Source organism: Excalfactoria chinensis, unplaced genomic scaffold (assembly GCF_039878825.1).
Source record: "Excalfactoria chinensis isolate bCotChi1 unplaced genomic scaffold, bCotChi1.hap2 Scaffold_332, whole genome shotgun sequence".
Classification (NCBI taxonomy): Eukaryota; Metazoa; Chordata; class Aves; order Galliformes; family Phasianidae; genus Excalfactoria; species Excalfactoria chinensis.
This window is the reverse complement of record NW_027315620.1, coordinates 1-27,310: the sequence shown is the minus strand read 5'-3', so window position 1 is coordinate 27,310 and position 27,310 is coordinate 1. Positions and strand designations below refer to the sequence as shown.

General features: G+C 49.8%; 1 protein-coding gene across 1 annotated transcript in view; it reads right to left on the bottom strand.

Moving 5' to 3' along the window:
* Window positions 1-27,157, bottom strand: part of LOC140264888 (inosine-5'-monophosphate dehydrogenase 1-like) — a gene marked incomplete at its 5' end in the record, with an annotated part of 61,731 nt that extends 34,574 nt beyond the window's left edge. The window contains 7 exons of the mRNA XM_072360785.1: window positions 791-990; window positions 5,830-5,917; window positions 10,725-10,931; window positions 15,601-15,675; window positions 18,502-18,603; window positions 24,333-24,381; window positions 27,074-27,157. Coding sequence (XP_072216886.1) covers window positions 791-990; window positions 5,830-5,917; window positions 10,725-10,931; window positions 15,601-15,675; window positions 18,502-18,603; window positions 24,333-24,381; window positions 27,074-27,157 — 805 coding nt within the window. The remainder of the gene's footprint in view (window positions 1-790; window positions 991-5,829; window positions 5,918-10,724; window positions 10,932-15,600; window positions 15,676-18,501; window positions 18,604-24,332; window positions 24,382-27,073) is intronic.
* Between the last annotated feature and the right edge of the window lie 153 nt (window positions 27,158-27,310).

Here is a 27,310-nt window from a genome sequence, read left to right as displayed (position 1 = left end):
CCATATAACCCCATACAACCTCATATAACCCCATATAACCCCATATAACCCTTATAACCCCATATAACCCCATATAACCCCATGACCCCACATGACCCCATATAACCCCATATAACCCCATATGACCCCATATAACCCCATATAACCCCATATGACCCCATATAACCCCATATAACCCCATATGACCGCATATAACCCCATATAACCCCATGACCTCCATTAACCCCATGACCCCATATGACCCCATATAACCCCATGACCCCATATAACCCCATGACCTCCATTAACCCCATGACCCCATATGACCCCATATAACCCCATGACCCCATATACCCCCATGACCCTATATGACCCCATATATCCCCATAAACCCTCTTGACCCCATATAACCCCATGACCTTCATTAACCCCATTAACCCCCATGACCTCCATTAACCCCATGACCCCCATGACCCCATATAACCCTTATAACCCCATGACCTCCATTAACCCCATGACCCCCATGACCCCATATAACCCTTATAACCCCATGACCTCCATTAACCCCATGACCCCCATGACCCCATATAACCCTTATAACCCCATGACCTCCATTAACCCCATGACCCCCATGACCCCATATAACCCTTATAACCCCATGACCTCCATTAACCCCATGACCCCCATGACCCCATATAACCCTTATAACCCCATGACCCCATATAACCCCATATACCCCATTAACCCCATGACCCCATATAACCCCATGACCTCCATTAACCCCATGCCCCCCCATGACCCCATTCCCTACCAGCACTACCAGGTCAGCCCCGGCCTCCGCCACCATCTGCAGCCTCTTGTTCTCGCTGCTGCTGGCCAAGATGGCGGCCCCGCAGCGCAGCCGCTCCCTGTGGTCACGTGACGAGGCGCCGTAACGGCGGCACTTCCGGAGGTCGGAGCGGGACATCACCGCAACCAGCTCGTCACGGCTGTTCACCAATGGGAGCTGGCCTGTAATGGGGGGTAATGGGGGTAATGGGGGATATAGGGGGTATAGGGGGTATAGGGGGTATAGGGGGTAATGGGGGTAATGGGGGTAATGGGGGTAATGGGGGTAATGGGGTAATGGAGGATATAGGGGATATAGGGGGTATAGGGGGTAATGGGGTAATGGGGTAATGGGGGTGATGGGGGTAATGGGGGTAATGGGGTAATGGGGGGTAATGGGGGGTATAGGGGATATAGGGGGCAATGCCGCAATGGGGGATATAGGGGGGCAATGGGGCAATAGGGGATATAGAGGATATAGGGGGGCAATGGGGGCAATAGGGGATATAAGGGATATTGGGGGCAATGGGGCAATAGAGGATATAGGGGAAAATGAGGTGTGATAGGGGGTAATAGGGGGTAATAGGGAACATGGGGGTAATGGGGGTGATGGGGGTAATGGGGTAATGGGGTAATGGGGGTAATGGGGTAATGGGGTAATGGGGTAATGTGGGTAATGGGGTAATGGGGGTAATGGGGGGTAATGAGGCAATAGGGGATATAGGGGGCAATAGGGGGAATGGGGGAGATAGGGGTAATGGGGGTAATGGGGAACATGGGGGGCAATGGGGGTAATAGGGAGGAATAGGGGTAATGGGGGATATAGGGGATATAGCGGGTAATGGGGGCAATAGAGGGTAATGGGGGACATGGGGTCAATGGGGTTAATGGGGTAATGGGGGTAATGGGGGCAATAGGGTAATGAGGGGAATGGGGGGTAATGGGGTAATAGGGGAAATGGGGGTGATGGGGGTGATGGGGTAATGGGGGTAATAGGGGGTAATGGGGTAATGGGGTAATGGGGTAATGGGGGTAATGGGGTAATGGGGGTGATGGGGGTAATGGGGTAATGGGGGTAATGGGGGTAATGGGGGTATAGGGGGTAATGGGGTAATGGGGGTAATGGGGGTATAGGGGGTAATGGGGTAATGGGGGTAATGGGGGTAATGGGGGTATAGGGGGTAATGGGGTAATGGGGGTAATGGGGGTATAGGGGGCAATGGGGTAATAGGGGTAATGGGGGTAATGGGGTAATGGGGGTGATGGGGGTAATGGGGTCAATGGAGGGCAATAGGGGATATAGGGGGCAATGCCACAACGGGGGATATAGGGGATATAGGGGGTATAGGGGCAGATAGGGGATATAGGAGGTATAGGAGGTATAGTGGGTATAGGGGGTATAGGGGGGTATAGGGGATATAGGGGATATAGGGGGCAATGCCGCAATGGGGGATATAGGGGGGCAATGGGGCAATAGGGGATATAGAGGATATAGGGGGGCAATGGGGGAATAGAGGATATAGGGGATATAGGGGGCAATGGGGCAATAGAGGATATAGGGGAAAATGAGGTGAGATAGGGGGTAATAGGGGGTAATAGGGAACATGGGGGTAATGGGGGTGATGGGGGTAATGGGGGTAATGGGGGTAATGGGGTAATAGGGGGTAATGGGGTAATGGGGGTAATGGGGTAATGGGGGTATAGGGGGTAATGGGGTAATGGGGGTAATGGAGGGCAATAGGGGATATAGGGGGCAATGCCACAATGGGGGATATAGGGGATATAGGGGGTATAGGGGGTATAGGGGCAGATAGGGGATATAGGAGGTATAGGAGGTATAGGGGGTATAGGGGGTATAGGGGGTATAGGGGATATAGGGGATATAGGGGGCAATGGGGCAATAGGGGATATAGGGGGGCAATGGGGCAATAGGGGATATAAGGGATATAGGGGATATAGGGGATAAAGGGGATATAGGGGATATAGGGGGTATAGGGGATATAGGGGGTATAGGGGGTATAGGGGGTATAGGGGATATAGGGGGTATAGGGGGTATAGGGGGTATAGGGGGTATAGGGGGTATAGGGGATATAGGGGGTATAGGGGGTATAGGGGGTATAGGGGGTATAGGGGGTATAGGGGATATAGGGGGTATAGGGGGCAATGGGGGTAATAAGGGATATAGGAGATATAGGGGGGCAATGGGGTAATAGAGGATATATAGGATATAGGGGGGCAATGGGGGCAATAGGGGATATAAGGGATATAGGGGATATAGGGGATACAGGGGATACAGGGGATATAGGGGGTATAGGGGATATAGGGGGTATAGGGGGGATAGGGAGTATAGGGGGCAATGGGGCAACAGGGGATATAGGGGATATAGGGGATATAGGGGATATAGGGGATATAGGGGATATAGGAGGCAATGGGGCAATAGAGAATATAGGGGATATAGGGGGCAATGGAGGCAATAGGGGATATAAGGGATACAGGGGATATAGGGGGACAATGGGGTAATAGGGGATGTAGGGGATATAGGAGATATAAGGGAAATAGGGGGGCAATGGGGCAATAGAGGACATAGGGGATATAGGGGGCAATGGGGGCAATAGGGGATATAAGGGATACAGGGGATATAGGGGGACAATGGGGTAATAGGGGATATATGGGACAATGAGATGTGATAGCGGGTAATAGGGGGTAATAGGGGACATGGGGGTAATGGGGTAATGGGGGTGATGGGGGTAATGGGGTAATGGGGGTAATGGGGGGTAATAGGGGTAATGGGGGTAATGGGGGTAATGGGGGTAATGGGGTAATGGGGGTAATGGGGGTATAGGGGCATATAGGGGATATAGGGGATATAGAGGGTATAGGGGATATAGGGGATATAGGAGGTATAGGGGATATAGGGGGTATAGGGGGTATACGGGGTATAGAGGGTATAGGGGCATATAGGGGATATAGGGGGTATAGGGGGCATAGGGGGTATAGGGGGTATAGGGGGTATACGGGGTATAGAGGGTATAGGGGCATATAGGGGATATAGGGGGTATAGGGGATATAGGGGATATAGGAGGTATAGGGGATATAGGGGGCATAGGGGGAATAGGGGATATAGGGGATATAGGGGGTATAGGGGGTATAGGAGATATAGCGGACAATGAGGGCAATAGGGGATATAGGGGATATAGGGGAAATAGGGGATACAGGGGATATAGGAGGTATAGGGGATATAGGGGATATAGAGGATATAGGGGGGACAGGGGATATAGGGGATATAGGGGATATAGGGGGTGTAGGGGGTATAGGGGATATAGGGGGTATAGGGGATATAGGGGGTATAGGGGGTATAGGGGGTATAGGGAGTATAGGGGGTATAGGGAGTATAGGGGGCAATGGGGCAACAGGGGATATAGGGGGTATAGGGGATATAGGGGGTATAGGGGGTATAGGGGGCACAGGGGGTATAGGGGGTATAGGGGGTATAAGGGGTATAGGGGGTATAGGGGGTATAGGAGGCAATGGGACAATAGAGAATATAGGGAATATAGGGGGTAATGGAGGCAATAGGGGATATAAGGGATACAGGGGATATAGGGGGACAATGGGGTAATAGGGGATAAAGGGGACAATGAGGTGTGATAGGGGGTAATAGGGGGTAATAGGGGGTAAAAGGGGACATGGGGGTAATGGGGTAATGGGGGTAATGGGGGTGATGGGGTAATGGGGGTAATGGGGTAATAGGGGTAATGGGGTAATGGGGGTAATGGGATAATGGGGGTAATGGGGGTAATGGGGGTAATGGGGGTAATGGGGGTAATGGGGGTATAGGGGCATATAGGGGATATAGGGGATATAGAGGGTATAGGGGATATAGGGGATATAGGAGGTATAGGGGATATAGGGGGTATAGGGGGTATAGGGGGTATAGGGGCATATAGGGGATATAGGGGATATAGGGGGTATAGGGGGTATAGGGGTTATAGGGGGTATAGGGGGTATACGGGGTATAGAGGGTATAGGGGCATATAGGGGATATAGGGGGTATAGGGGATATAGGGGATATAGGAGGTATAGGGGATATAGGGGGCATAGGGGGAATAGGGGATATAGGGGATATAGGGGGTATAGGGGGTATAGGAGATATAGCGGACAATGAGGGCAATAGGGGATATAGGGGATATAGGGGAAATAGGGGATACAGGGGATATAGGAGGTATAGGGGATATAGGGGATATAGAGGATATAGGGGGGACAGGGGATATAGGGGATATAGGGGATATAGGGGGTGTAGGGGGTATAGGGGATATAGGGGATATAGGGGGTATAGGGGGTATAGGGGGTATAGGGGGTATAGGGGATATAGGGGCATATAGGGGATATAGGGGGTACAGGGGGTATAGGGGATATAGGGGATATAGGGGGTATAGGGGGTATAGGGAGTATAGGGGGCAATGGGGCAACAGGGAATATAGGGGGTATAGGGGATATAGGGGGTATAGGGGGTATACGGGGCACAGGGGGTATAGGGGGTATAGGGGGTATAAGGGGTATAGGGGGTATAGGGGGTATAGGAGGCAATGGGGCAATAGAGAATATAGGGAATATAGGGGGTAATGGAGGCAATAGGGGATATAAGGGATACAGGGGATATAGGGGGACAATGGGGTAATAGGGGATAAAGGGGACAATGAGGTGTGATAGGGGGTAATAGGGGGTAATAGGGGGTAAAAGGGGACATGGGGGTAATGGGGTAATGGGGGTAATGGGGGTGATGGGGGTAATGGGGGTAATGGGGTAATGGGGTAATGGGGTAATGGGGTAATGGGGGGTAATGGGGGTAATGGGGGGATTGGGGTAATGGGGTAATGGGGTAATGGGGTAATGGGGGGTAATGGGGGTAATGGGGTAATGGGGTAATGGGGGGTTATGGGGTAATGGGTTAATGGGGTAATGGGTAATGGGGTAATGGGGGTAATGGGGGCAATGGGGTCAGTGTGTGTCAGTGGGGCTCACCCTTCTTGCTGCGCTGCAGGATGGCGTTGGCCTCCTGGATGGTGACACCAGCCGGGGCCACCACCAGCTCCTCGCGCTTCGTCATCACCTGACGGCACCGACAGCCAATCACGGCGCAGCAACGAACAGACACAGCCAATCACAACCCCAATCCCAACCCTTAATCCCAATCCCAATCCCTAATCCTTAATCCCAATCCCAGACACCAATCCCAACCCCTAATCCTTAATCCCAACCCCTAATCCCAACCCCTAATCCCAATCCCAATCCCTAATCTTTAATCCCAATCCCAATCCTTAATCCCAATCCCAATCCTTAATCCCAATCCCAATCCTTAATCCTTAATCCCAATCCCAATCCCAACCCTAATCCCAATCCCAATCCCAATTCCTAATAACAATCCCAATCCTAATCCCAATCCCAAATCCCAATCCCAATCCCAACCCCATCCCCTAATCCCAATCCCAACCCCAATCCCAACCTCAATCCCAATCCCATCCCATCCCATGGCATCCAAATCCCAATCCCAATCCCAACCCCAATCCCATCCCCTAATCCTTAATCCCAATCCCAATCCCAATCCCAAATCTAATCCCAATCCTAGTCCCTAATCCTTAATCCCAATCCCAATCCCAAATCTAATCCCAATCCCAATCCCTAATCCTTAATCCCAACCCCTAGTCCATAATCGCAACCCAATCCATAACCCCAACCCCTAATCCTTAATCGCAACCCCTTATCCTTAATCCCAATCCCAATCCCTAATCCCAATCTCATTCCCAATCCCAATCCCAACCTCAATACCTAATCCTAATTCCAATCCCAATCACTAATCCTAATCCCAATCCCAATCCTTAATCCCAACCCCAATCCCAATCCCAACCCCAATCCCATCCCCTAATCCCAATCCCAATCCCATCCCCTAATGCTTCATCCCAACCCCAATCTCAATCCCAATCCCAATCCCAACTCAATCCCAACCCCATCCCCTAATCCCAATCCCAATCCCAACCCCAATCCCATCCCCTAATCCCAATCCCAATCCCAATCCCAATCCCAATTCCAATCCCAATACCAACCCCAATCCCAACCCCAATCCCAATCCCAATCCCAATCCCAACTCAATCCCAATCCCAATCCCTAATCCCAATCCCAACCCAATCCTAATCCAAATCCCAATCCCAATCCCAATCCCAATCCCAATCCCAACCCCAATCCTAATCCCAATCCCAATCCTAATCCCAATCCCAACCCCAATCCCAACCCCAACCCCAATCCCAATCCTAATCCCAATCCTAATCCCAATCCCAATCCCAACCCCAATCCCAACCCCAATCCCAATCCTAATCCCAATCCTAATCCCAATCCCAATCCCAACCCCAATCCCAACCCTAATCCCTAATCCCAATCCCAATCCTAGTCCCAATCCCAATACCAACCAAAATCCTAATCCCAATACCAACCCTAGTCATAATCCCAATCCCTAATCCTTAATCCCAATCCCAACCCCAATCCCTAATCCTTAATCCTTAACCCAATCCCTAATCCCAATCCCAGCCCCAATACCTATACCATAATCCCAACTGTAATCCCAATCCCAATCCCAACCCTAATCCCAATCTCAACCCCAATCCTAATCCTAATCCCAAATCCCAATCCCCATTCCCAACACCTAATCCCAGCCATAATCCCAATCCCAATCCCATCCCCTAATCCTAATCCCAATCCCAATCCCACCTGTCCCAATGGAGTCCCGTGCTGCCCCTCGGCCATGAAGTCGATGTCCCTGTGTGTGACGATGCCCTGCAGGCGCCCCCATACCCACCCTAATCCCAATCCTAAGACCAATCCTAATCCCAATCCCTATTCCCAATCCCAACCCCTAATCCGTAATCCCAAGACCTATTCCCAATCCCTAATCCATAATCCCAATCCCAGTCCATAATCCCAATCCCAACTCAATCTTTAAACCCAATCCTCATCCCAATCCCAACCCCTAATCCTTAATCCCAAGACTTAATCCCAATCTCTAATCCTTAATCCCAATCCCTAAACCCAATCCCAACCCATAATCCCAATCCTCATCCCTAATCCCAACCCCTAATCTTAATCCCAACCCCAACCCCAATCCCTAATCTTAAACACAATCCCAATCCCTAATCCTTAATCCCAATCCCAACCCCAATCCCAATCCCTAATCCTTAATCCCAATCCCAACCCCAATCCCAATCCCTAATCCTTAATCCCAATCCCAATACCATAATCCCAATCCCAATACCATAATCCTAATCCCAATCCCAATACCATAATCCTAATCCCAATCCCAAATCCTTAATCCCAATCCCATCCCCTAATCCTTAATCCCAATCCCAATCCCATCCCCTAATCCTTAATCCCAACCCCAATACCATCCCCTAATCCTTAATCCCAATCCCAATCCCATCCCCTAATCCCAACCCTAATCCCAACCCCTAATCCTTAATCCCAACCCCAATCCCAATCCCACCTGTCCCAGTGGAGTCCCGTGCTGCCCCTCGGCCATGAAGTCTATATCCCTGTGTGTGACGATGCCCTGCAGGCGCCCCCAAACCCACCCTAATCCCAACCCCTAATCATTAATCCCAGACCTAAACCCAGTCACAGCCCCTAATCCTTAATCCCAACCCCTAATCCCAAATCTAATCCCAATTCCAATCACAACTCAATCCCAATCCCAATCCCAATCCTAATCCCAATCCCAATCCCAATTCCAATCCCAATTCCAATCCCAACTCAATCCCAACCCCAATCCCAATCCCAATCCTAATCCCAATCCCAATCCCAACTCAATCCCAATCCCAATCCCAATTCCAATCCCAATCCCAATCCTAATCCCAATCCCAACACCAATCCCAGTCCCAATCCCAACTCAATCCCAACCCTAATCCCAACCCCAATCCCAATCCCAATCCCAATCCCATCCCCTAATCCCAATCCCAATCCCATCCCCTAATCCCAATCCCAACCCAATCCTAATCCGAATCCCAATCCCAATCCTAATCCTTAATCCCAATCCCTAATCCCAATCCCAACTCAATCCTTAATCCCATCCCCTAATCCATAATCCCAACCCCAATCCCATCCCCTAATACTTAATCCCAATCCCAATACCATAATCCCAATCCCAATCCTAATCCCATCCCCTAATCCCAACCCCAATCCCACCTGTCCCAATGGAGTCCCGTGCTGTCCCTCGGCCATGAAGTCAATGTCCCTGTGTGTGACGATGCCCTGCAGGCGCCCCCATACCCACCCTAATCCCAATCCTAATCCCAATCCCAAACCCTAGTCCCAATCCCAACCCTTAATCCCAATCCCAAACCCAATCCCTAATCCCAACCCTAACCTTAATCCCAATCCCTAATCCTTAATCAACAATCCCTAAACCGAATCCCATCCCGTAATCCCAATCCCCGTCCTTAATCCCAATGCCAAATCCCAATCCCAATCCCTAGTCTTAATCCCAATCCCAACCCCAACCCCAATCCCAAACACAATCCCAATCCCTAATCCTTAATCCCAACCCCAGCTCCAACCCCAATCCCAATCCCTAATCCCTAATACAAATCCCTAATCCTAATCCCTAATCTCTAATCCCTAATTCCTAATCCCTAATACAAATCCCTAATCCTAATCTCTAATCCCTAATTTCTAATCCCTACTTCCTAATCCCTAATCCTTAATCCCTAATCCCTAATCCTAATCCCTAATTTCTAATCCCTAATTCCTAATCCCTAATCCCTATTACAAATCCCTAATCCTAATCCCTAATTCCTAATACAAATCCCTAATCCCAATCCCTAACCCCTAATTAATTCCTAATCCCTAATCCCTAATCCTAATCCCAATCCCAACCCCAATCCCATCCCCTAATCCCACCCCCAATCCCACCTGTCCCAGTGGAGTCCCGTGCTGCCCCTCGGCCATGAAGTCGATGTCCCTGTGTGTGACGATGCCCTGCAGGTGCCCCCATACCCACCCTAATCCCAACCCTAATCCCAATCCCAATCCCTATTCCCAATCCCAACCCCTAATCCGTAATCCCAAGACCTATTCCCAATCCCTAATCCATAATCCCAATCCCAGTCCATAATCCCAATCCCAACTCAATCCTTAAGGCCAATCTTAATCCCAATCCCAACCCCGAATCCTTAATCCCAAGCCTTAATCCCAATCTCTAATCCTTAATCCCAATCCCTAAACCCAATCCCAACCCATAATCCCAATCCTCATCCCTAATCCCAACCCCTAATCTTAATCCCAACCCCAACCCCAATCCCTAATCTTAAACCCAATCCCAATCCCTAATCCTTAATCCCAATCCCAACCCCAATCCCAATCCCTAATCCTTAATCCCAATCCCAATACCATAATCCCATTCCTAATCCCAATCCCAATCCCAATACCATACTCCCAACCCTAACCCCAATCCCAATCCCAATCCCAACTCAATCCCAACCCCAATCCCAAATCCTTAATCCCAATCCCAACCCCAATCCCAATCCCAATCCCAACTCAATCCCAATCCCAATCCCTAATCCCAATCCCAATCCTAACCCGAACCCCAATCCCAATTCTAATCCTTAATCCCAATCCCAACTCAATCCCAATCCCAACTCAATCCCATCCCCAATCCCAATCACAACCCCAATCCCATTCCCTATTCCTAATCCCAATCCCAATCCCTAATCCCAATCCTAATCCGAACCCCAATCTAAATCCTAATCCTTAATCCCAATCCCTAATCCCAATCCCAACTCAACCCTTAATCCCATCCCCTAATCCCAATCCCAATCCCATCCCCTAATCCTTAATCCCAATCCCAACCCTAATCCCAATCCCACCCCCAATCCCACCTGTCCCAATGGAGTCCCGTGCTGCCCCTCGGCCATGAAGTCTATATCCCTGTGTGTGACGATGCCCTGCAGGCGCCCCCCGATGGTCCCACTCTGTGTCACCGGGACCCCCTTACAGCCCCGCAGCCGCTGCAGCTCCAGCACATCCCGAACCGTGTGTGTGGGGCTGAGCACCGCGGGGTCACGGATACAGCCCTGCTGGAACTGCTGTAGTATATGGGGTATATGGGGTTATATGTTATATGGGGTATATAGGGTTATATGGGGTATATGGGGTATATGGGCTATATGGGGACTATGGGGTATATGGGGTACATTGGGTATGTGGGGTATGTGGTGTATATGGGGTATATGGGGTTATATGGGGTATATGGGGTGTGTGTGGGGCTGAGCACCGCGGGGTCACGGATACAGCCCTGCTGTAACTGCTGTAGTGTATGGGATGTATATAGGGTTATATGTTATATGGGGTATATAGGGTTATATGGGGTTATATGGGGTATATGGGGTTATATGGGGTATATGGGGAATATGGGGTATATGGGGTATGTGGGGTATGTGGGGTATATGGGGTGTGTGTGGGGCTGAGCACCGCGGGGTCACGGATACAGCCCTGCTGGAACTGCTGTGGTATATGGGGTGTATGGGGTTATATGGGGTATATGGGGTATATGGGGTATATATGGGGTTATATGGGGTATATGGGGTGTATGGGGTATATGGGGTATATGGGGTTATATGGGGTATATGGGGCATATGGGGTATATGGGGTATATGGGGTATATGGGGTGTATGGGGTATGTGGGGTATATGGGGTTATATGGGGTTATATGGGGTATATGGGGTATATGGGGTATGTGGGGTTATATGGGGTTATATGGGGTTATATGGGGTATATGGGGTATATGGGGTGTGTGTGGGGCTGAGCACCGCGGGGTCACGGATACAGCCCTGCTGGAACTGCTGCAGTATATGGGGTATATAGGGTTATATGTTATATGGGGTATATTGGGTTATATGGGGTTATATGGGGTATATGGGGTTATATGGGGTTATATGGCGTATGTGGGGTATATGGGGTTATATGGGGTTATATGGGGTATATGGGGTATGTGGGGTATGTGGGGTATATGGGGTATATGGGGTATGTGGGGTATATGGGGTATATGGGGTATATGGGGTATATAAGGTTATATGGGGTATATGGGGTGTATGGGGTTATATGGGGTTATATGGGGTATATGGGGTTATATGGAGTTATATACGGTATATGGGGTATATAGGGTATATGATGTATATGCAGTATATGCGGTATATGGGGTATGTGGGGTATATGGGGTTATATGGGATGTATGGCGTTATATGGGGTATGTGGGGTATATGGGGTTATATGGGGTATGTGGGGTATGTGGGGTATATGGGGTATATGGGGTTATATGGGGTATATGGGGTATATATGGGGTTATATGGGGTATATGGGGTGTATGGGGTATATGGGGTATATGGGGTATGTGGGGTATATGGGGTTATATGGGGTTATATGGGGTATGTGGGGTATATGGGGTGTATGGGGTATGTGGGGTATGTGGGGTATATGGGGTTATATGGGGATATATGGGGTATATGGGGTATATGGTGTGTATGGGGTATATGGGGTATATGGGGTTATATGGGGTATATGGGGTGTTTGGGGTTATATGGGGTATATGGGGTTATATGGGGTGTATGGGGTTATATGGGGTTATACGGGGTATATGGGGTATATGTTATATGGAGTATATGGGGTTATATGGGGTTATATGGGGTATATGGGGTATGTGGGGTATATGAGGTTTATGGGGTATATGGGGTTATATGGGATTATATGGGGTATATGGGGTTATATGGGGTATATGGGGTATATGGGGTATGTGGGGTATATGGGGTGTATGGGGTATATGGGGTTATATGGGGTTATATTAGGGATATGGGGTATATGGGGTGTATGGGGTGTATAGGGTTATATGGGGTATATGGGGTATATGGGTTATGTGGGGTATATGGGGTTATATGGGGTGTATGGGGTATATGGGGTATATGGGGTATATGGGGTAGGTAGGGTATATGAGGTATATGGGGTTATATGGGGTATATGGGATGTATGGGGTATATGGGGTATATGGGGTATATGGGGTAGGTAGGGCATATGAGGTATATGGGGTTATATGGGGTATATGGGGTATATGGGTATATGGGGTATATGGGGTATATGGGGTGTGTGTGGGGCTGAGCACCGCGGGGTCACGGATACAGCCCTGCTGGAACTGCTGCGGTATATGGGGTGTATATAGGGTTATATGGGGTGTATGTGGTTATATGGGGTATATGGGGTTATATGGGGTTATATGGGGTTATATGGGATATATGGGGTATATGGGATATATGGGATATATGGGATATAGGGGATATAGGGGATATATAGGGGAATATGGGGTTATATGGGGGGATATGGGGTTATAGGGGGATATATGGGGAATATGGGGTTATATGGGGTATATGGGGTATATGGGGTGTATGGGGTATATGGGGTATATGGGGTTATGTGGGGGATATGGCGTATATGGGGTTATGTGGGGGATATGGGGTATATGGGGTGTATGGGGTATATGGGGTTATATGGGGTATATGGGGTTATATGGGGTTATATGGGGTTATATGGGGTATATGGTGTGTATGGGGGTATATGGGGTATATGGGGTTATATGGGGTTATATGGGGTATATGGGGTATATGGGGTATATGGGGTGTATGGGGTATATGGGGTATATGGGGTATATTGGGTATGTGGGGTATGTGGTGTATATGGGGTATATGGGTTATATGGGGTTAAATGGGGTTATATGGGGTATATGGGGTATATGAGGTATATGGGGTATATGGGGTATATGGGGTTATATGGGGTGTATGGGGTATATGGGGTATATGGGGTTATATGGGGTGTGTGGGGTATATGGGGTTATATGGGGTATATGGGGTATGTGCGGTATATGGGGTGTATGGGGTATATGGGGTATATGGGGTTATATGGGGTATATGGGGTATGTGGGGTATATGGGGTATGTGGGGTATATGGGGTATATGGGGTATGTGGGGTATATGGGGTTTATGGGGTATATGGGGTATGTGGGGTATATGGGGTATATGGGGTGTGTGTGGGGCTGAGCACCGCGGGGTCACGGATACAGCCCTGCTGGAACTGCTGCGGTATATGGGGTGTAGAGGGTTATATGGGGTTATATGGGGTATATGGGGTTATATGGGGTGTATGGGGTATATGGGGTATATGGGGTATATGGGGATATATGGGGTATATGGGGCATATGGAGTATATGGGGTTATATGGGGTATGTGGGGTATATGGGGTATATGGGGTTATATGGGGTATATGGGGTTATATGGGGTATATGGGGTATGTGGGGTATGTGGGGTATATGGGGTATATGGGGTTATATGGGGTATATGGGGTATATGGGGTTATATGGGGTGTATATAGGGTTATATAGGGTATATGGGGTATATGGGGCATGTGGGGTATATAGGGTTATATGGGGTTATATGGGGTATATGGGGTTTTATGGGGTTATATACGGTATATGGGGTATATGGGGTATATGAGGTATATGCAGTATATGCAGTATATGGGGTATGTGGGGTATATGGGGTTATATGGGATGTATGGAGTTATATGGGGTATGTGGGGTATATGGGGTTATATGGGGTATATGGCATATATGGAGTTATGTGAGGGATATGGGGTATAAAGGGTTATAATGGATTATATGAGGTATATGGGCTATATGTGGTATGTGGGGTATATGGGGTATATGGGGTTATATGGGGTATATGGGGTATATGGGGTATATGGGGTTATATGGGGTTATATGGGGTATATGGGGTATATGGGGTATATGGGGTATATGGGGTATATGGGGTATATGGGGTTATATGGGGTTATATGGGGTATATGGGGTATATGGGGTATATGGGGTTATATGGGGTTATATGGGGTATATGGGGTATATGGGGTTATATGGGGTATATGGGGTTATATGGGGTATATGGGGTATATGGGGTTATATGGGGTGTATATAGGGTTATATAGGGTATATGGGGTATATGGGGCATGTGGGGTATATAGGGTTATATGGGGTTATATGGGGTATATGGGGTTATATGGGGTTATATGGGGTATGTGGGGTATATGGGGTATATGGGGTATGTGGGGTATGTGGGGTATATGGGGTATATGGGGTTATATGGGGTGTATGGGGTATATGGGGTTATAAGGGGTTATATGGGGTATATGAGGTTATATGGGGTATATGGGGTATATGGGGTTATATGGGGTTATATGGGGTATATGGGGTATGTGGGGTATATGGGGTATATGGAGTGTATGCGGTATATGGGGTATATGGGGTATATGGGGTAATGGGGTATATGGGGTGTATCTGGGGTATATAGGGTTAGGGGCCAATGGGGGGACTATGGGGAGCCATGAAATCTATGGGGGGCTATGTGGAGCTATAGGGTGCTATGGGTGGCTATGGGGATATGGGGGGCTATGGAGGCTATGGTGGCTATGGGGGTCTATGGGGAGCTATGGGGGGCCATGGGGGGGCTATGGGGGCTATGGGAGCTATGGGGGCTATGGGGGTCTATGGGGGTCTATGGGATGCTATGGGGTGCTATGGGGGGCTATGGGGCACTATGGGGGGCTATGGGGAGCTATGGGGCACTATGGAGGGCTATGGGAGTCTATGGGGGCTATGGGGGCTATGGGGGCTATGGGGGCTATGGGGGCTGTGGGGGTCCCGGGGGGCTGCTGGTGCCGTACCTTGACCTTGAGCACCTGGCTGGCCTGGAACTCGGGGCTGCAGTTGTGGTGGATGATCCCGATGCCGCCCATCAGCTGTGGGGTCACATGGGGGGATATGGGAGGGGGCATCCTTAGAACCCCATAACCCCATAACCCCATAACCCCATAACCCCATATCCTTATCACCCCATAACCCCATAACCCCATAACCCCATATCCTTACCACGCCATAATCCCATATCTTTGTAACCTCACAACCCCATAACCTCATGTCCTTATAACCTCGTAACCCCATAACACCATAACCCTATATCCCCATAATCCCATATTCTTATCACCCCATATCCCCACAACCCCATGACCCCATAACCCTATAACCCCACAGACCCATAACCCCATAACCCCACAACCCCATAACCCCATAACCCCACAACCCCATCACCCCATAACCCCATAACCCCATAACCCCACAACCCCATAACCCCATAACCCCATGACCCCATAACCCCATAACTCCAAACCCCATAACCCCATAAGCCCATAACCCTATATCCCAACCCCATAACCCCATGACCCCACAACCCCATAAACCCATAACCCCATAACCCCATAACCCCAAAACCCCACAACCCCATAACCCCATAACCCCATGACCCCATAACCCCATAACCCCATAACACCATAACCCCATGAGCCCAAAACCCCATAACCCCATAACCCCATGACCCCATAACCCCATCACCCCATAACCCCATAACCCCATAACCCCATGACCCCATAACCCCATAACTCCAAACCCCATAACCCCATAAGCCCATAACCCTATATCCCAACCCCATAACCCCATGACCCCATAACCCCATGACCCCATGACCCCATAACCCCATAACCCAATATCCCAACCCCATGACCCCATAACCCCATAACCCCATAACCCCATAACCCCACGACCCCATGACCCCATAACCCCATAACCCCATAACCCCATAACCCCATGACCCATTACACCATGACCCCATAACCCAATGACCCCATGACCCCATGACCCCATGACCCTATATCCCAACCCCATAACCACATGACCCCATGACCCCATAACCCCATGACCCCATAACCCCAAGCCCCCATGACCCCATGACCCCATAACCCCATGACCCCATAACCCCATAACCCTATAACCCCATATCCCCCTAACCCCATAACCCCATGACCCCACAGCCCCATGACCCCATAACCCCATAACCCAATATCCCAACCCCATAACCCCATAGCCCCATAACCCCATGACCCCATAACCCCATAACCCCATAACCCTATAACCCCATAACCCCATAACCCCATGAGCCCATAACCCCATAACCCCACAACCCCACAACCCCATAACCCCATAATCCCATAACCCCATAACCCCATAACCCCATGAGCCCATAACCCCATAACCCTATATCCCAACCCCATAACCCCACAACCCCACAACCCCACAACCCCATAATCCCATGACCCTATATCCCAATCCCATAACCCCATGCCCCCACAACCCCATAACCCCACAAACCCATGACCCCATAACCCCATAACCCCACAACCCCATAACCCCATAACCCCATAACACCATAACCCCATGACCCCATAACCCCATAACCCCACAAACCCATGACCCCATAACCCCATAACCCCATAACCCCATAACCCCATAACCCCACAGTCCCATAACCCCATAACACCATGACCCCATAACCCCATAACCCTATATCCCAACCCCATAACCCCATAACCCCACAGTCCCATAACCCCATAACACCATGACCCCATAACCCCATGACCCTATATCCCAACCCCATAACCCCATAACCCCACAACCCCATAAACCCATAACCCCACAACCCCATAAACCCATGACCCTATATGCCAACCCCATGACCCCATGACCCCATGCCCCCACAGCCCCATAACCCCACAACCCCATAACCCCACAACCCCACAACCCCATATCCCCATAACCCCATGACACCACAACACCATAACCCCATAACCCCATGACCCCATAACCCAATATCCCAACCCCATGACCCCATAACCCCATAACCCCATGACCCCATGACCCCACAATCCCATATCCCCATAACCCCAAAACCCCATAACCCCATGACCCCAAAACCCCATAACCCCATAACCCCACCCCATAACCCCACAACCCCATAACCCCATGACCCATTACACCATGACCCCATAACCCAATGACCCCATGACCCTATATCCCAACCCCATGACCCCATGACCCCATAACCCCATAACCCCATAACTCCAAACCCCATAACCCCACAACCCCATAACCCCATGACCCCATAACCCCATGACCCCATAACCACAAGCCCCCATGACCCCATAACCCCATAATCCCACAGTCCTATAACCCCATAACACCCCAACCCCACAACCCCATAACCCCATAACCCCACAACCCCATAACCCCACAAACCCATAACCCCATAACCCCATAACCCCATAACCCTATATCCCAACCCCATAACCCCATAACCCCATAACCCCATGACCCCATAACCCCATATCCCCATAACCCCATGACCCCATAACCCCATATCCCCATAACCCCATATCCCCATAACCTCATAACCCCATGACCCCATAACCCCATAACCCCATAACCCCATAACCCCATAACCCCATAACCCCATAACCGCATAACCCCATAAGCCCATAACCCTATATCCCAACCCCATAACCCCATAACCCCACAAACCCACAACCCCACGACCCCAAGACCCCATAACCCCATAACCCCAAGACCCCATAACCCCAAGACCCCATAACCCCATAACCCCAAGACCCCATAACCCCATAACCCCATAACCCCAAGACCCCATGACCCCATAACCCCATAACCCCATAACCCCATACAGCCATGGCGATGGCCATATCGGCCTCGGTGACGTTGTCCATGGGGGCGGACACCAATGGGGTATTTAGGGTGATCTCCTTGGTCAGCGCCGACGTCAGATCCTATAAGGGCACAGAGGGATCCCACCCCATAGTGACCCCAAACCCCATATCCTATATGGGAACCAACCCCAAACCCCATATCCTATAAGGGAACCAACCCCAAACCCCACATCCTATATGGGAACCAACCCCAAACCCCATATCCTATATGGGAACCAACCCCAAACCCCATATCCTATATGGGAACCAACCCCAAACCCCATATCCTATATGGGAACCAACCCCAAACCCCATATCCTATATGGGAACCAACCCCAAACCCCATATCCTATAGGGGAACCAACCCCAAACCCCATATCTTATATGGGAACCAACCCCAAACCCCATATCCTATATGGGAACCAACCCCAAACCCCATATCCTATATGGGAACCAACCCCAAACCCCATATCTTATATGGGAACCAACCCCAAACCCCATATCCTATAAGGGAACCAACCCCAAACCCCATATCTTATATGGGAACCAACCCCAAACCCCATATCTTATATGGGAACCCACCCAAACCCCATATCCCATATGGGAACCAACCCCAAACCCCATATCCTATATGGGAACCAACCCCAAACCCCATATCCTATATGGGAACCAACCCCAAACCCCCATATCCTATATGGGAACCAACCCCAAACCCCATATCTTATATGGGAAAAAACTCCAAACCCCATATCCTATAGGGGAACCAACCCCAAACCCCATATCTTATATGGGAACCCACCCAAACCCCATATCCTATATGGGAACCAACCCCAAACCCCATATCTTATATGGGAACCAACCCCAAACCCCATATCCTATAGGGGAACCAACCCCAAACCCCATATCTTATATGGGATCCCCAAACCCCATATCTTATACGGGAACCAACCCCAAACCCCATATCCTATATGGGAACCAACCCCAAACCCCATATCCTATAGGGGAATTAACCCCAAACCCCATATCCTATATGGGAACCAACCCCAAACCCCATATCTTATATGGGAACCAACCCCAAACCCCATATCTTATATGGGAACCAACCCCAAACCCCATATCCTATAGGGGAACCAACCCCAAACCCCATATCTTATATGGGAACCAACCCCAAACCCCATATCCTATAGGGGAACCAACCCCAAACCCCATATCCTATATGGGAACCAACCCCAAACCCCATATCCTATAAGGGAACCAACCCCAAACCCCATATCCTATATGGAAACCAACCCCAAACCCCATATCCTATATGGGAACCAACCCCAACCCCCATATCCTATATGGGAACCAACCCCAACCCCCATATCCTATATGGGAACCAACCCCAAACCCCATATCCTATAAGGGAACCAACCCCAAACCCCATATCTTATATGGGAACCAACCCCAAACCCCATATCTTATATGGGAACCCACCCAAACCCCATATCCCATATGGGAACCAACCCCAAACCCCATATCCTATATGGGAACCAACCCCAAACCCCATATCCTATATGGGAACCAACCCCAAACCCCCATATCCTATATGGGAACCAACCCCAAACCCCATATCTTATATGGGAAAAAACTCCAAACCCCATATCCTATAGGGGAACCAACCCCAAAAACCCCATATCTTATATGGGAACCAACCCCAAACCCCATATCTTATATGGGAACCCACCCAAACCCCATATCCTATATGGGAACCAACCCCAAACCCCATATCTTATATGGGAACCAACCCCAAACCCCATATCCTATAGGGGAACCAACCCCAAACCCCATATCCTATATAGGAACCAACCCCAAACCCCATATCTTATATGGGAACCAACCCCAAACCCCATATCCTATATGGGAACCAACCCCAAACCCCATATCCTATAGGGGAACCAACCCCAAAAACCCCATATCTTATATGGGAACCAACCCCAAACCCCATATCTTATATGGGAACCAACCCCAAACCCCATATCCTATAGGGGAACCAACCCCAAACCCCATATCCTATAGGGGAACCAACCCCAAACCCCATATCCTATAGGGGAACCCCAAACCCCATATCTTATATGGGAACCAACCCAAACCCCATATCTTATATGGGAACCAACCCAAACCCCATATCCTATAGGGGAACCCCGAACCCCCATATATTATATGGGTACCAACCCCAAAACCCCATATCCTATATGGGAACCAACCCCAAACCCCACATCCTATATGGGAACCAACCCCAAACCCCATATCTTATATGGGAACCAACCCCAAACCCCATATCCTATATGGGAACCAACCCCAAACCCCATATCCTATATGGGAACCAACCTCATATCCTATATGGGAACCAACCCCAAAACCCCATATCCTATATTGGAACCAACCCCAAAACCCCATATCCTATAGGGGAACCAACCCCAAACCCCATATCCTATATGGGAACCAACCCCAAACCCCATATCTTATATGGGAACCAACCCCAAACCCCATATCTTATATGGGAACCAACCCCAAACCCCATATCTTATATGGGAACCAACCCCAAACCCCATATCTTATATGGGAACCAACCCCAAACCCCATATCTTATATGGGAACCAACCCCAAACCCCATATCCTATATGGGAACCCCAAAACCCCATATCTTATATGGGAACCAACCCCAAACCCCATATCCTATAGGGGAACCAACCCCAAACCCCATATCTTATATGGGAACCCCAAACCCCATATCTTATATGGGAACCAACCCCAAACCCCATATCTTATATGGGAACCAACCCAAACCCCATATCCTATAGGGGAACCAACCCCAAACCCCATATCCTATAAGGGAACCAACCCCAAACCCCATATCCTATATGGGAACCAACCCCAAACCCCATATCCTATAGGGGAACCAACCCCAAACCCCATATCCTATAGGGGAACCAACCCAAACCCCATATCTTATATGGGAACCAACCCCAAACGACATATCTTATATGGGAACCAACCCCAAACCCCATATCTTATATGGGAACCAACCCCAAAACCCCATATCCTATATGGGAACCAACCCCAAACCCCATATCCTATATGGGAACCAACCCCAAACCCTATATCTTATATGGGAACCAACCCCAAACCCCATATCCTATATGGGAACCCCAAACCCCATATCCTATATGGGAACCAACCCCAAACCCCATATCTTATATGGGAACCAACCCCAAACCCCATATCCTATATGGGAACCAACCCCAAACCCCATATCCTATATGGGAACCAACCCCAAACCCCATATCTTATATGGGAACCAACCCCAAACCCCATATCCTATATGGGAACCAACCCCAAACCCCATATCTTATATGGGAACCAACCCCAAACCCCATATCCTATATGGGAACCAACCCACAAACCCCATATCTTATATGGGAACCAACCCCAAACCCCATATCTTATATGGGAACCAACCCCAAACCCCATATCCTATATGGGAACCAACCCCAAACCCCATATCCTATAGGGGAACCCCAAACCCCATATCCTAAATGGGAACCAACCCCAAACCCCATATCTTATATGGGAACCAACCCCAAACCCCATATTTTATATGGTAACCAACCCCAAAAACCCCATATCCTATATGGGAACCAACCCCAAACCCCATATCCTATAGGGGAACCAACCCCAAACCCCATATCCTATAGGGGAACCAACCCCAAACCCCATATCCTATAGGGGAACCAACCCCAAACCCCATATCCTATATGGGAACCAACCCCAAACCCTATATCCTATAGGGGAACCAACCCCAAACCCCATATCCTATATGGGAACCAACCCCAAACCCCATATCTTATATGGGAACCAACCCCAAACCCCATATCTTATATGGGAACCAACCCCAAACCCCATATCTTATATGGGAACCAACCCCAAACCCCATATCTTATATGGGAACCAACCCCAAACCCCACATCCTATATGGGAACCAACCCCAAACCCCATATCTTATATGGGAACCAACCCCAAACCCCATATCCTATATGGGAACCAACCCCAAACCCCATATCCTATATGGGAACCAACCCCAAACCCCATATCTTATAGGGGAACCAACCCCAAACCCCATATCCTATAGGGGAACCAACCCCAAACCCCATATCTTATATGGGAACCAACCCCAAACCCCATATCCTATATGGGAACCAACCCCAAACCCCATATCCTATATGGGAACCAACCCCAAACCCCATATCCTATATGGGAACCAACCCCAAACCCCATATCCTATAGGGGAACCAACCCCAAAACCCCATATCTTATAGGGGAACCAACCCCAAACCCCATATCCTATATGGGAACCAACCCCAAACCCCATATCTTATATGGGAACCAACCCCAAACCCCACATCCTATATGGGAACCAACCCCAAACCCCATATCTTATATGGGAACCAACCCCAAAACCCCATATCCTATATTGGAACCAACCCCAAACCCCATATCCTATAGGGGAACCCTCTTAGATGGGGTGGGACATTATGGGATGTATGGGGTGGGATGTTATAGGATATAGGGTGGGATATTATGGGATGTATGGGGATGTATGGGGTTCTATGGGGTTCTATGGGGTTCTATATGGTTCTATGGGGTTATATGGGGTTCTGTGGGGTTCTATGGGGTTCTATGGGATTCTATAGGGTTCTATGGGTTTCTATGGGGTTCTATGGGTTTCTATGGGTTTCTATGGGGTTCTATGGTGTTCTATGGGGTTCTATGGGGTTCTATAGGGTTCTATGGGGTTCTATGGTTTTCTATGGGATGTATGGGGTTCTATAGGGTTCTATAGGGTTCTATGGAGTTCTATGACGTTCTATGGGGTTCTATGGGTTTCTATGAGGTTCTATGGGGTTCTATGTGGTTCTATGGGATGTATGGGGTTCTATAGGGTTCTATAGGGTTCTATGGGGTTCTATGGGATGTATGGGGTTCTATAGGGTTTTATGGGGTTCTATGGGGTTCTATAGGGTTCTATGGAGTTCTATGGCGTTCTATGGGATTCTATGGTTTTCTATGGGATTCTATAGGGTTCTACAGGGTTCTATGGGGTTCTATGGGGTCCTATAGGGTTCTATGGGTTTCTATGGGGTTCTGTGGGGTTCTATAGAGTTCTATGGGGTTCTGTGGGGTTCTATAGGGTTCTATAGGGTTCTATGGAGTTCTATGGCGTTCTATGGGGTTCTATGGGTTTCTATGAGGTTCTATAGGGTTCTATGAGGTTCTATAGGGTTCTACGGTGTTCTATGGGGTTCCATAGGGTTCTGTAGGGTTCTATGGGATGTATGGGGTTCTATGGGGTTCTATAGTGTTCTGTGGGGTTCTATGGGGTTCTATGGAGTTCTATAGGGTTCTATGGGGTTCTATGGGATGTATGGGGTTCTATGGTGTTCTATGGTGTTCTATGGGGTTCTATGGGGTTCTATAGGGTTCTGTGGGGTTCTATGGGGTTCTATGGGGTTCTATAGGGTTCTGTGGTGTTCTATGGGGTTCTGTGGGGTTCTATAGGATTCTATTGGGTTCTATGGGGTTCTATGGGAAGTATGGGGTTCTATAGGGTTCTGTGGGGTTCTATGGGGTTCTATGGGATGTATGGGGTTCTATAGGGTTCTATGGGGTTCTATAGGGTTCTATAGGGTTCTATAGGGTTCTATGGGGTTCTATAGGGTTCTATAGGGTTCTATGGGGTTCTATGGGGTTCTATGGGGTCGTGCACTCACCACCTCCTCAGCTGCAAAGTCAATGAAGCCGGGCAGGATGAGGAAATCACTGTTGGGGGGTTGAGGGGGGGGTCACTTATAGGGTCACCCCATAGAGGAGCCATATGGGGTTATGGGGTGGGGGGGACATTTGGGGTGGTCCTATAGGGACAGCAGTGACAGGAGGGTCGTAGGGTTATAGGGATGGGGGGTGGGGGGGGTATTGGGGTGGCCCTATGGGGACATCAATGCATGGGGGGTCTATAGGGGTTATGGGGATGTTATGGGGGATTTGGGTGGCCCTATGGGGGGGTCCATAGGGGTTAATGGGATGTTATGGGGATTTTATAGGGGATTTGGGGTGGCCCTATGGGGCCATTGGGGCTATAGGGATGTTATAGGGTTTTGGGGTGGCCCTATGGGGACATCAATATATGGGGGGTCTATGGGGGTTATGGGGATGTTATGGGGGATTTGGGGTGGCCCTATGGGGCCATCAATGCATGAGGGATCTATAGGGGCTATAGGAATGTTATAGGGGATTTGGGGTGGCCCTATGGGGACATTGGGGCTATGGGAATATCATGGGGGTTTTAGGGTGGCCCTATGGGGACATCAATGCATGAGGGATCTATAGGGGTTATGGGGTAGTTATGGGGGATTTGGGGTGGCCCTATGGGCCCACTGGGGCTATGGGGATGTTATAGGGGATTTGGGGAGGCCCTATGGGGCCATTGGGGCTATAGGGATGTTACAGGGTTTTGGGGTGGCCCTATGGGGACATCAATGCATGGGGGGTCTATGGGGGTTATGGGGATGTTATGGGGGATTTGGGGTGGCCCTATGGGGACATTGGGGCTATAGGGATGTTATAGGGGTTTTAGGGTGGCCTTATGGGGACATCAATGCATGAGGGATCTATAGGGGCTATGGGGATGTTATGGGGGATTTGGGGTGGCCCTATGGGGCCATTGGGGCTATGGGGATGTTATAGGGGATTTGGGGTGGCCCTATGGGGCCATTGGGGCTATAGGGACGTTATAGGGTTTTGGGGTGGCCCTATGGGGCCATTGGGGCTATAGGGATGTTATGGGGGATTTGGGGTGGCCCTATGGGGCCATTATTGGGGCTATAGGGATGTTATAGGGGATTTGGGGTGGCCCTATGGGGCCATTGAGGATATAGGGATGTTACAGGGTTTTGGGGTGGCCCTATGGGGTCATCAATGCATGAGGGATCTATGGGGGTTATGGGGATGTTATGGGGGATTTGGGGTGGCCCTATGGGGCCATTGGGGCTATATTGATGTTATAGGGTTTTGAGGTGGCCCTATGGGGTCATCAATGCATGGGGGGTCTATGGGGGTTATGGGGATGTTATAGGGGATTTGGGTGGCCCTATGGGGCCATTGGGGCTATAGGGATGTTATAGGGTTTTGGGGTGGCCCTATGGGGACATCAATTCATGAGGGATCTATAGGGGTTATGGGGTAGTTATGGGGGATTTGGGGTGGCCCTATGGGGGGGTCCATAGGGGTTAATGGGATGTTATGGGGATGTTATGGGGTTTTGGGTGGCCCTATGGGGACATCAATGCATGAGGAGTCCATGGGGACTATGGGGATGCTATGGGGGCTATGGGGATGCTATGGGGGATTTGGGGTGACGCTATGGGGCCATTGGGGTTATGGCAATGTCATGGGGGCTATGGGGATGCTATAAGGGATTTGGGGTGGCCCTATGGGTCCATAGGGGCTATGGGGATGCTATGGGGGATTTAGGGTGGCGCTATGGAGCCATTATTGGGGCTATGGGGATGCTATGGGGGATTTGGGGTGGCCCTATGGGGACACTGGGGCTATGGGGATGCTATGGGGGCTATGGAGATGCTATGGGGGCTATGGGGATGCTATGGGGGATTTGGGATTGCCCTATGGGTCCATAGGGGCTATGGGGATGCTATGGGGGATTTGGGGTGGTGCTATGTGGATGCTATGGGGGATTTGGGATTGCCCTATGGGTCCATTGGGGCTATGGCAATGTTATGGGGCTATGGAGATGCTATGGGGGATTTGGGGTGGTGCTATGGGGCCATTATTGGGGCTATGGGGATGCTATGGGGGATTTGGGATTGCCCTATGGGTCCACTGGGGCTATGGGGATGTTATGGGGGACATGGGGATGCTATGGGGGATTTGGGGTGGTGCTATGGGGATGTTATGGGGGATTTGGGGTTGCCCTATGGGTCCATAGGGGCTATGGGGATGCTATGGGGGCTATGGGGATGCTATGGGGGAGTTGGGATTGCCCTATGGGGTCATTGGGGCTATGGGGATGCTATGGGGGCTATGGGGATGCTGTGGGGGATTTGGGGTGGCGCTATGGGGATGCTATGGGGATTTGGGATTGCCCTATGGGTCCACTGGGGCTATGGGGATATCATGGGGGCTATGGAGATGCTATGAGGGCTATAGGGATGCTATGGGGGCTATGGGGATGCTATGGGGGATTTGGGGTGGTGCTATGGGGATGCCATGGGGGATTTGGGATTTCCCTATGGGTCCATAGGGGCTATGGGGATGCTATGGGGGATTTGGGATTGCCCTATGGGTCCACTGGGGCTATGGGGATATCATGGGGGATTTGGGGTGGTGCTATGGGGATGCTATGGGGGCTATGGGGATGCTATGGGGGCTATGGGGATGCTATGGGGGATTTGGGGTGGCTCTATGGGGCTGTTATTGGGGCTGTGGGGTCCCCCACCTGTATGTGAGGCCGTCAGAGGTGGAGAAGAGCTGCTGGGCGCTCAGTCCATCCTCAGGGACCGAGAACAGGGGGGAGGTAATGCTGGGGGGGGGGAGCCTTCATCATCATCATTATCATCATCATCATCATCATCATCATCATCTTCATCATTATTATTATCTTCAACATCATCATCATCATCATCATCATCATCATCACCATCATCATCATCACCATCATTATTATCTTCATCAA